Raw genomic sequence first — 11,542 nt, 5'->3', positions numbered from 1 at the left:
TAGCCATTGATTCGTATAGAGAGTTTTCGCGTGACGTCACAGCGGCCATGTTGCTGTACCAAAGACAATACATTTTCTATCTTCCGGGAATTAAACTCTATTTTTATGCAAAAACTGCGCAGAAAGTTTCTATTGTTTGGCATATCAATATGGCTGCCTTGTCACGTGAGTGAAAACGATCTATTCGGGTTCTTTAATTTTTAAATTGTAAAGTTTCTCTGAAGAATCGGATCAAAAAATATATACATCTTAATATTTCTAAATTAGGTTGCTTAGTCGCCTCCTTTGATTTAGGATCCTTCAGGAGTAGTTTCCTTGGATCCAATAGGGATATTATTAGTTCTTTGAGTTCAGCAGATAGCATATCCGGCCACAGCTTCTTACCAAATCGTGCACGTGTCAGCCGCACAGCGTCTTCAATCTCCCCTCCCATCAACCGCCAAGTAAAAAAGTACAGTTCCTTGTCGTAGAAGCGCATGACGTCCCCGACATATCGTAACGATTTCAGTTTAGCGATACGATCTCGATCGTTCTCGTCGATGGCTTTGGAAGCGGGGCTTTCCTCCTCGTCTACAAGCCTCGTCTTGGCGTGCGGGATCTTCGCTGCTTCCCAATTCCCCTCACATTTCTCGAACTGGGAAAGGATGGAGTTTTCCCGCGAGTTTGGAACAATCGCATCTAAATCGCAGATCACCGCAAAAGGGATTCTCAAATCTCGACAGATTCCAGCTCCTTTCCAGAGGTTTTTCTTTCCTCCAATAGACACAACCTTACAGCTTCGGACAGCTTCTTGCACGAGGCTCAGTTGCTCGTCTGTGAAGTATTGTCTCTCGTACGCTGGATCTTGAAACAGGGTCGCAATAAACGTATCGTAAGTGCGTGGGAAAGGTCTGGGGGAAGGGCTTCTCGACGGAGAACGTCCATCGGTTGTCGCGGATTCCTCACGAGATAGCAGTGTCCTTGTGCAATGTTCCGTGAGGACTTTCCACAGATCGCTTTGCCCTTCGTCAAACAAGCCCAGCAAGGCCTCGATAAATCTCTTGTCGCTCTCTCCTTCGACCCAAATTATATGTCGCGAGAAGAAGATCTCACGTACCTCAGCTCCACCAATAAACAGCAGCTCTCTCTCGGTATATTTGGCCGTCACTCGTCTTATCTGGCAGTATCCGTCCGGTAGAAGTTGGAATCGCCAGATTAGAGTGATTCTATCGACATCGAGAAGCTCGGGAGAATGAGAAGCCGCGATAATACACTTGCGCCTCTTGACTGATTCACGCATTAGAATGTTGCGCAACCTTCGGGTCTGCAGCGGGTGCATTCCGCGGGTCGGTTCGTCCAGGATGACATTTCTAGACCCTGGTTTGACGAGCAGGGCTGCTATGATGAACGCAGTGAACAACCCTTCTGGGATCCTTCGCATCACTCTCCCTGTTTTGGTATCTACGATCTTGAAGGATTCTTGGGGGAGATTCTGCGTGTTCAGTTCAAAAGAAATAGATTTGCTACCGATAATCTCGTGGAAGAGAACATGTATATCCGACCAGTTTTCAGGCGGAAAACCACGCAACAGATCAAGGACTATGATTTTCTTCAGCTCGTGGTAATTAGACCACGCCAATCCACCAAAACTTGACATGCGCTTGAAGGAATGCCGCTGACCAGCAGTTTGCCGACGCTCGAGCTTTGGGCTCGCATTTTCTGTCTCACAGTGGCCCGTCTTGAAAATCTTCCCTCCGTCACCTTGCATCATACCTATGATCCCACCATCCACATCAGATTGGAGACCTTCAACTGTTTCCATAGCGACACCTTCAGTAGTGGGCTCAAGTGCTACCTTATTTGCAAAGTTGCACTGGAACACAGACTCCAAGCTACTACAGGAAGCGTTCCTTAAAAGTCCCTCGGCAATATACGGAACTTTAATTACGTTGAGGAGAAACGAATGTTGAGGGATCCAGTCCATAGGGTTGACCCCCTCTGGTAGCAACTCGTGGAATCCAGTAGTGATAATCCCCTCTGACTTGGTAGCAACAAATATACCATCGTCCATTATAATATACAAAAACTGAGAGTTGCAGAGCGGATGTAATTCAGGATCATAAGCGGGTCTTGAATACTGAGTTCCTATTGGTTGGTGTCTGTGACCAACGAGAAGGTCTGGTTTTGAATTGACATGGCGACAAGCCATTTTGATTGGTTCGAGTAAAGCCGAGGGGATCTTGATTAATTCATCACAAAACCAAGAGCTTAAGCCTGCGGATAATTTTGTGGCTTGTCCAGCGGTTGCACAGGATTCTTCGCATACCTTAACCAACTCTTTACCATTGCTAAATTCAAAATGACAGACTGCTTTGGACTCGCCTTTGCCATTAGTTATGACCTCAAAATCTGGCCCCTCATCTTGGAGATTGCAGGCAGCTTTTATGAGCGCCACCAAGCTACTTTTACCACTCGCGTTCTCTCCGACAAAAGTGTAAAAGTGCCTGCCTTCTTTGCCATCGAAGTCGAGTTCATGGCGACCCTTGAAGATAACGTAATTCTCCACTACAACACGCCGTAACATGACTAGAAGTGGTCAACCTGAAAGAGAAAAACAGGAAATGTTTTTCTACATGCGTTTTTTCTGAAAGGGCGTGGCGTTATGATGGTAAGTTATTTTAAAAGGTGAAGTAGTATGACCAATAATATTTTGGCGATGAATATTTGGCCAAACACAAAATATTTCTGATTGACAGCTTTTTAATTCTCCGTATGTTTGAGCTGAGAGGGAGTGACATTGAGATGGTAAACCCACGTTTGTCACCAATTGTTTTTAAAAGGTGTAATTACGGTCGAGGTATAAGAAGTAATTGTGATTAACAAAGTCGTGCAGCTTGTAACCCAACATTTTCGATAAGTGCTTCCTCACCCTTAGTTTCCAATAAAGCCGCTATTAGTATCGTCACGCAACGTGTTGTGTGACAGTTCCTAAGTGGAGGTACTTCCATTAGTAAAGACTGTTTATGGCCCATTTGCAAAGCTCACCCAGACTTTCCATACTTCCAGTTCTTCCCTCCCATCCCCTTTCTTCAGAATATTTATTTACTGTCTCTACTCCCTTGAAATTAGTCAACTTTCTAAAAAAATACCAAAATTTCCAGTCTCTTATTCCTGACACCCGGATTTTATAGTCGAAACGAATGGAGTACGTAATGCATGAATACGATTAACTCGAATACAATGGATGGCGTGTGAACTATTAACCACGACCACACGATATCTCAGTGGCCCTAATAAACCAGCCTTAGTGCCTACTATAGCTGTATACAACAAGAGCGTCATGTCATAATAGTGCACGACCTATTGCTCATATTACAAAGATAAATAAAAGATACTTATCATTTTAATAAAACAAATTTGATATGAAAAATTACGCCTCATGAATACTACAAGCTGAATTATCAACCTAAATTCACAATTTGAGAAGCTACGATAGCTTAGAACATGAAGTTTTCATTTCTTACCTCTATGATGAAAGTTTTCTACCTGTACACTGCGTTCTTGGAGAATCCCTAGGATCGACAACCGACACGACCATCCAATGCTCACAAACGATCGAGAGTAGCTTGCTCAATTTTGTAAATGCAATGATCGTTAACAATTCTGGGGTCGGATGCTTGCTATGTTGCAAAATCTCTCCGATCGGTCTTATTTTGTGCAGCAGAATTATCGAACAGTTTGGTTGTAGTTTCAACCTTGGATATATAAACACGTCAACATTAGGGGCGCTAAGTCACCAAGCCCTTTGCCTGAACACAGGTAGCCCATAAGGTACTTTTTCGTCTTGGCCATTTTCAACTACTTCTCATTAAAACCAGAGATAAGCTTTTTATCTGTTTATATAACTTTAAAAACTAGCTATAAAAATAGCTTTAACTTCTTTATTAAACAATTAAAAGAATAAATATTACTTTCATTTGATTTTATTAAACTTTTGAATTTCATTAAATCAAATCAAAATTTTTACTAATTTTTACTTTATTTTGGTCTTTATCAGGAACTTAGGAGAATATAAAACGATAATGTAAGATATATAACATAGCCTTAAATTTAACATACTTATGGAATTACAAAGCCATTCAATACTCCATTTCACAGTTCCGTTCAATGCCCACAAATAACAGTTCCAAGCCAAGGCTGGAGTTGCCGTGCACAATAAAAGTGTAGTTTTGCTATGCGCAGCACCTCTAGCCTCGACTTGGAACTATTATTCTTGGTCACTGAATGGAACTGTAAAAAAAAGAATTATAATAATAAACTAATTTCGATTTTTTTAAAATTTTAGATTGTTATTCAAATCAACCAAATAATCTCAGAGTAATGTGCATTGTTAGTTAGTCTTTGTGCAGCCCTGCTATTAACTCTGTCTTAACCAAAGTTAAAAGTGGGCTGCACAAAGCAATAGAATACATGACATCTAGTGCATTGTTTCCTTTAAAAACTAATTCCTCTAAATATTCATGAAATAATATAAGAGATCTGCAGACACGATCACTAGAAAACTTAACAGGTTAATGGGGAAAGGAAGAAGAAGGTGATTAATTTAGTGACAGCCTGCTGATTTATGGAGCTCTGGAGTTTGATAGGAATATTGCAAGGAAAATTTCAATCTAAACCACAAATACCAAATATTAAAGACAAAGCAATTGCAGAAAAGGCATAGAATAGTCAACTTAATACAGTAGCAGACACTAATTAAATCGTTTTCTTTTGTTTTATTTAGACTGTTAGTCCCTAATCATACGACTTTGTTTCTCGGGTCAAGTAAAATCACTAGTAACTGAGGAATGAGGCAAAACATGTAGATAAATAATTCAATACTTTAAAACATGAAAATGAGATGATTTCATCTTTTGTTGTCATCTTAACCCGTCGACGTTTCTTCTTCTGCAAGCGATTATAAACATTTCCACAAAATATATGACTGCTGTTTTTTGTTGTAATTAATGCATTTTGAACTAAATCATATTCTTTTAAAGTAAAAAAGAATTAGCAAAATACTCTCTACTATGATTTACTCTGACTACTAGCTGCTATACTGGTAGCTCAACTAGACTATTGAATAATAATTATTACGATGCCATTGACTATTCGACCACTGTTTTTTCCATTAACCTACACATCTTTCTTGTTCTCGGCACTGTATGGTGGTGGTGGTGCACGTGGCTACAATACAGAAAACAATTATTAATAAATATTATCAAATCCATTAATAATTCACGACGAAAACACAACAGAAATCACGACCGTGAAGAGTGTTGTAAATCTGATACAAAATTGCGTTCATTTGCATAAACTTTAAGTTGGATTTTCTTGTCCAGATTTACTTTAATTTTGAAAATTTCAGTGAAACACAAAGGAACTAACCTACACGTTTGATAAGTCATATACAGTATTCGTGTCCATGTTGTATTTGATATACAAACTCCCGGCTACACCTCAAGGTTGTATATGTGATACAACACGGCCACTCATACTGTATATATTACTTATTAATTTACTATATATAAAGTGTGACCTTATTCCATGATAACGTAGTATACATATGATTATACTTAAATAAATGAATGGGTGGATGGATGAATAAATAACCAATGACCTAATTCAATACCCACACCTCACACCTATACCTATATACATAGTATAGGCATGGATATTTTCAGTAAGTGTGCTATAAAGACAAATGAATAGTTAAATTTCATCTTTTGGGTGGGAATGTAGATCTATACCTGATTCGAAGGAACATAGACATTTTGACCTGAGCTGTACGCTTCTTGTGCTTTGGCACCTAAAATGCAGATAAAAATTAATAGTACTTTAATGAATTATTATATCAACATCATCATTTCACTGTACTAACTCCCCCCTCAACAACCTATCCATCTGTGCAGAATAATGTTGAGTGGATAATGACAGTGGTGGGGTGACACACAATTTACACAATTTTTTTTCTTTGCATGGATAATCACAGTGATAGATCCATTGGGGGATTAAATTGGGTCAATTGCCCCATCCCCACCCCTCATGTTAAATAGTGGTCTAAGATCTTTTTTGGATACTCTTAAATTAGACTTTCTTGCTTCTACCGCAAACCTCAAACTGCAGTTTGACGTGAGAATTTTTCCATCAAACCTTCTAAATTTAGCAAGGCCTCATAATGAAGTTGTGGCTGGAAGAGCTGCCTTATTGAATTTCATTGATACCAAGCGTTTCTCCATGTTTGCAGGCGTTATTCTGGGTCTGATTCCTAGCAGTTAGTGGTTTATAGCAGTAAACCTGATGCTAAAGGTCTCTAATGTCTTACCTCCTCCAGGGAAGTCTGCAGGTGGTGCTGAGGGTGTTGCTGCTTGTCCAGGGTATGGAGGAGGGTTTTCCTACAAGAATCCCATCGACAGTTAGACTTGTAAGTATTTTTAAAAGTGTTAATAATTTATATACACATTAAATTTATGTTTTAATAATAGTATTGGTGATGGCAATGATGCCGATGATGGAGATGATGCTGATGGTGATGATAAAGATGACGATGCATGCCACTAATATGATGATGTATGTGTGTATGCTGATGATGATTGATGGAGGGGATGGTGATAGTGATGATACTGATGCTGAAGATAAAATGATGCCGCTGATGATGTTAATGATAGTGATGATGATATTTATTATATTTATTATATTATCCATTTTATACTTACAGGAGGAGCATACTGTGGTGGTGGTGCAGCTGCAAAATCAAAAAAAAATTAATACATGATGCAATGACGTAGGTGATGTGATCTTTAAATATTTTTAGTTAATCTAAATATACTCCAAGCCAAAACTTGGTGAGCAATACTTTTGACAAAGTCAATTAATGACATTACCAAATTATGATGAAAGTTCTCAGTCATCCAGTAGATTACAACCAGTACAAAAATAAAATCGCTTACTGGAAATAGAAAAGATCAACTGCTACTCGTTGTAACTACAGGGTTCGTGCTGAGGTAACCACTTATAATTCAAGGACTATTCAAGGAGTATACAAGGACCCAAAAATGAATTTTGCAAGGATGGTGGTTGCACATGTCTGACTTTCAGATTTTCCAATCTTTCTGACTAGATCTATTTAAGAACCATGCAAGTAATGATCAAAGCAAAAATTCAAGGAGTTTTTAAGGAGTATAAGGAGTAGCACGAACCCTGTAACTAACACCCATACACTGTTCTCATAATGGTTGACAAGTCCACAAAAATGAGGTCACCCAATCATTAGTTCATGTTAGGAGATGTAAAAGTATATTAACCGGTTTAATGAAGAAAAGTACAGAAATTGACCTTTTTGATGTGAATTCAAGCTATCCACCTTTATTTTAATGAGCAGCCTTGCTTAGCCTTGCAAGATGACTGAGTGGCCTCGTTTTCGTGCGCTCAGTCAGCCATTATGAAAATGGCATAGAGGCTGCAACGAGCAACTCACAATTTAACATTGTTCCTTGTCGTTTGTCACATTACAATGTCAAACCATCAGTTGCCTGATGAAGACTGCAGCTTGCAACATACACCTATTTCAAAAAACGTTGTCATCACCAAGGCGATAGGCGATAGGTCATTCCGACATGGAAATAGTTTCGTTGAATACAAAGAACATTGAATCAGTCTCAGCACGAGACTCCATACTCTTGACGAGAAGAAGAAGAAGAAACACAAGTCATTCCAGCTATTCTTGGATCTTGGAATGACATATATCCTATCACTTTTCGCCTATTGCCTATTGCCTATCGCCTTTGGTGGTGACAACGTTTTTTGAATTAGGTATATAACTGTTGATTGCAACGTATAGACATTGTCCAGTAAGGCATTTATTTTTTGTACTTATGACATTACCATAGTAACCACCAGGTGGTGGAGGTCCATAATAAGGAGGTCCAGGCTGCGGTGGTTGGCCGTAAGGTCCAGGTTGTGGGTTGCCATAGTAACCTGGATAGGGAGGTCCATTGTAGTATCCAGCTTGTGGTGCTGGTGGTGGATAGTTGTTAAATACTTGGAATACTTGGTCATTTTGTCCTGCAGGGGCCATAGGTTGTGATCCTGGTCTGTTTGCTGCAACATTTATAATAATTCACAATTAGCACGCGCACATTGTTATGTTGCGTGTTTCTTGTGAAAATTGTCACAACCGTTTGCCCTGATGAAGAGCAAGATGCTCAAAAGCTTGGCTTAATTTATAATTAAAAAGCTGATGAATCAAAACTATTATGAATTCACAATTATTTGAGGCCTATGCATAGTGTCGAATCAAGAGGAAATGAACTAAGAGAAGGAATCCTTGCACCCTATCATCAGCACTCCTTGATGCTATTTTCAGTCATTCATTATTTGATAATTATCACGTCATGCTTTGCTTTTCTGTAATGCTTACTGTGCACGCTTTACCCTGTTTGCTAATGTTTTCTTGTGTTTTCAAAAAAATTGATGGTAAATGTGATTCTAAAAATAGCATCAAACGGTGACAATGATGGTAACAAGTGTGAGTACCATAGATTCCTTCTCTTTGTTCATTTTCTCTTGGTTTCATAGATTAGGCCAGATAACTCTACTTTCTTTATTAGCATTTTAAAATAAAATGGATTATCAAAAGACAGAAATGAAAAGTACACAAGCACATACCTTTGGAGACTGCTTGACGGAAGTGCTCGGCAAACTCTATTGCTCCTCCACTGTTAAAGGTAATATTGAATGTTGCTCTTCCTGCCCAGCCACCTGATGAACAATTATTAAAGCTCATTTTGGGGCTTAAAATAATGATAAGTAAGTTGCTGGTCATGATGACTGGTAAATTGGTTTTAGCTCAGTCATACCACATTTCTGGCTCAATGTTAAAGCCGATTTAGACGGTACGATTTTGGCTTACAACTGTCATATACAACACGCCCGTGTCTGTCGTAGGCTTGATTTGCACGCTACGACAGCTCTACAACTTGATTTGTAGGATGGCGCGAGCGTGTTGTATACAATAGTTGAAAATTGTACTGTCTAAGCCGGCCTTTACTGGTCAAAAAGACTGGTGGGAAGGCAATGATTTGAGACAAGTTCAAATTTTGGAAGGACATTATGCGATGTCCAGACTTCATTTTAAGCCCTGCATGTAGAAAATGCTTCTAGATTGTTTTCAAAATAGTCAAATACTCCTATGTTCCTTGATTGCAGACTCATTTATACAGGGTTAGTATCTTTCAGTGTACAAATATTCACAAATACCAATGGTAAAGTAGAGAATGCACAACTTCAACAATAAAAGAACTTTGAAATATTGAAGGAGAAAAAATATTAAAGAAAAATTCCTCAAATCTGTTACCTTCAGGTTCTGAAATAACATCTCCTTTTATATAATTAGCTCCAAACATTGGCTGTTTAACCTAACATCAATAATAATTTCCACATAAATATTGAGCACACAGAACACCCTGATAGATCATTAATTCCTTTAATTAAAGAATATAAAATGTGCACTTATGTTTCTTTTCTGAGAATATAAACATGCTGGGAGCTAAGGAGCATGAGAGAAGCAAGCTTAGAAACTAAAGGCATAGCAGAGTGTTTCCCTTGCTTTCCAAGTGCTCTACAGCTCCCAGAGTGTTTATATCAAAATATAGAGTCATAAGCAGCCATTTGATATTGCTTTTATATAATATTTTCAGACACTGATATAAACATATGGTGACCAGCCAATCAGTGAGTGTGTTACTGTATATTTCAATTATACATTTATTTCATAACATTATAATTTATTATAGTTAGGATAGTACACACTCGCAGATTGGTCAAAAACTGTGCTTTATTAGTGAACTTAGCACAGTGCTTACGCCATCTGCATGCGCAAAATGCTGCTAGATCCTGCAACCGTCTTTCTTTTTGCGTAAATAAATTCAATATCAAAATAAAATTAATAACTATATAATAAAACAAATAAAACAGCTTTTTCCATGCTCCGTTCAGTAATAAAGCACTTAGGAAGCGCCGTAATCACTAAAGAAGTGTGAGAGGCACTCACCTACGCCTTGTGCTTCTCCTTACACTTCTTTTGTGATTACGTCACTTCTTGCATGCTTCATTACTGAACGGAGCACTAAAAAGCGGTTTTATTTGTTAAATAAATTTTGATAAACCTTTCACTAAAGCTCTCATTTTCTGTGTAGTATGAATTCAGGAAATCCAGAAAGAAGAAGCTAATCTTGCCGATCAATAAAATGATGAAGGCTGTAACTGGGCTACCTCTGCTTCATGTATCCCATGAAATTGGAAAAATTGTAATAATAGGTAGGTTGTAATTTATATTAGCTGTTGTGATTTAATGTATTATATTTGATGGATACCAAGGTTTAGAGGTTATTAATTCTTATTTCTATATACCATTACTTTTAATAATAAACATTAGAAGTTAATAATTATTGAAAATTAATTACAAATCATTAAGATTTGGTAATTATATGAAATTGCTGATTCATTACACTTTTGTTTAAATTGCAACACGAAAATTCTTATTATACTGTAGTTTAATCCTTCGTAAGTTTTAAATGATATAACTCAATCCGAAAATTAGCTCTTCAATTTAGGAAGAAGGAATATTTTCGCATATATGTTTTAATACATTTTTAATGTTTCCAGACTGCGCAATCGGTATCTACTATGTCATAATTAAATGTCAAGATGAAAAGAGATTGTCTTGTTACCTGTACTCCTCGTATGCTCTGAAAATTCATCGAAAATGAACCAACACCGTGGTTTACTGACGGAGCAAATATCACCTGAGAAAATGATAAATATATTTTGAGAAAAAAATTGTAGTAAAATCTCTCATTGCGTTTTATTTATTGCGTTCATTCACTTTCCACTACGCATTTTACGACATTCTTTAAGCATTCTTCGTAGGATTTTTTTTGCGTAAGGATCAAGGAATGAAGATGTAATTTCGTTAGGAGAAGGTGGTTAATATATATCTTACTCTGTTAGTTGAGATAAATATGTTTCCTTTTCGCGATCCTTTGAGAAATCCGGGGATTCCATCTCCTTGTAGTTCAAACTGGACGCCATCTTGATGGTACACCACACTGAAAACGAACATAAAACTCCATTATAATTCCACTCATTCAAAAATCTGCTCCAACACTTCAAAAGAACCATGTCTTACTAATCTCCATGCAGCGTTAGACGGCCATCGGCGCATTGTACTTTGTTTACAGACATTTTTTTAAAGGATTCTTGCTAAAAAACGAAGTTCTGAAGAAGCTATTTTGATTATAATATGACGTCATGGAAGTTTGTGGTTTAGTTACTAGTGTTCCCTCCACAAAAATCACCACAGGAAACCCACATTTCTATTATTCCTCGATTTTATGGGATTCCTGTTGTATATTTTATCTTAAACACAGGTTATGTAAAGGTTACAAATGTTATTCAGCTGAGCACGTACGACTGAAGCATTTTGTTTTAAGTGCTACCAGAATGCATTTTTATGGGGAAGGAA

The 11,542-nt window shown here is 37.8% G+C and overlaps 2 protein-coding genes across 2 annotated transcripts; both read right to left on the bottom strand.

Annotated features, from left to right (window-relative positions):
• Positions 1–193: 193 nt before the first annotated feature.
• LOC116307981 (uncharacterized) lies at positions 194–3,757 on the bottom strand. Its single transcript, XM_031718319.2, has 2 exons — positions 3,504–3,757; positions 194–2,580 (listed from the first exon to the last, which is right to left on the bottom strand). The coding sequence occupies exon 2, from the start codon at positions 2,561–2,563 to the stop codon at positions 194–196; it is 2,370 nt and encodes a 789-aa protein (XP_031574179.2). The 5' UTR covers positions 2,564–2,580; positions 3,504–3,757.
• A 977-nt stretch (positions 3,758–4,734) lies between these two features.
• LOC116307983 (WW domain-binding protein 2) lies at positions 4,735–11,315 on the bottom strand. Its single transcript, XM_089031871.1, has 10 exons — positions 11,207–11,315; positions 11,021–11,126; positions 10,749–10,823; positions 9,374–9,434; positions 8,686–8,778; positions 7,903–8,118; positions 6,735–6,763; positions 6,344–6,413; positions 5,769–5,827; positions 4,735–5,205 (listed from the first exon to the last, which is right to left on the bottom strand). Exons 1-10 carry the CDS (start codon positions 11,260–11,262, stop codon positions 5,155–5,157), a joined length of 816 nt encoding a protein of 271 aa, XP_088887997.1. The 5' UTR covers positions 11,263–11,315; the 3' UTR covers positions 4,735–5,154.
• Between the last annotated feature and the right edge of the window lie 227 nt (positions 11,316–11,542).

The sequence above is a fragment of the Actinia tenebrosa genome, unplaced genomic scaffold, assembly GCF_029948245.1.
Source record: "Actinia tenebrosa isolate PJP-AT-01 unplaced genomic scaffold, QUT_ActTen_1.0 PGA_scaffold17__23_contigs__length_9995812, whole genome shotgun sequence".
In the NCBI taxonomy this organism is placed as follows: domain Eukaryota; kingdom Metazoa; phylum Cnidaria; class Anthozoa; order Actiniaria; family Actiniidae; genus Actinia; species Actinia tenebrosa.
This window is presented reverse-complemented; position numbering and strand designations above follow the sequence as displayed.

Excerpts from the sequence above, each read along its gene's own strand:
- LOC116307981 (XM_031718319.2), bottom strand. The coding sequence starts at position 2,563 with ATGTTACGGCGTGTTGTAGTGGAGAATTACGTTATCTTCAAGGGTCGC.
- LOC116307983 (XM_089031871.1), bottom strand. The coding sequence starts at position 11,262 with ATGTCTGTAAACAAAGTACAATGCGCCGATGGCCGTCTAACGCTGCAT. Across the intron at positions 9,435-10,748 it reads AGAGCATACGAGGAGTACAG|GTTAAACAGCCAATGTTTGG; the intron begins GTAACAAGACAA and ends TATTGATGTTAG. Across the intron at positions 6,764-7,902 it reads ACCACCTGGTGGTTACTATG|CTGCACCACCACCACAGTAT; the intron begins GTAATGTCATAA and ends TTGATTTTGCAG.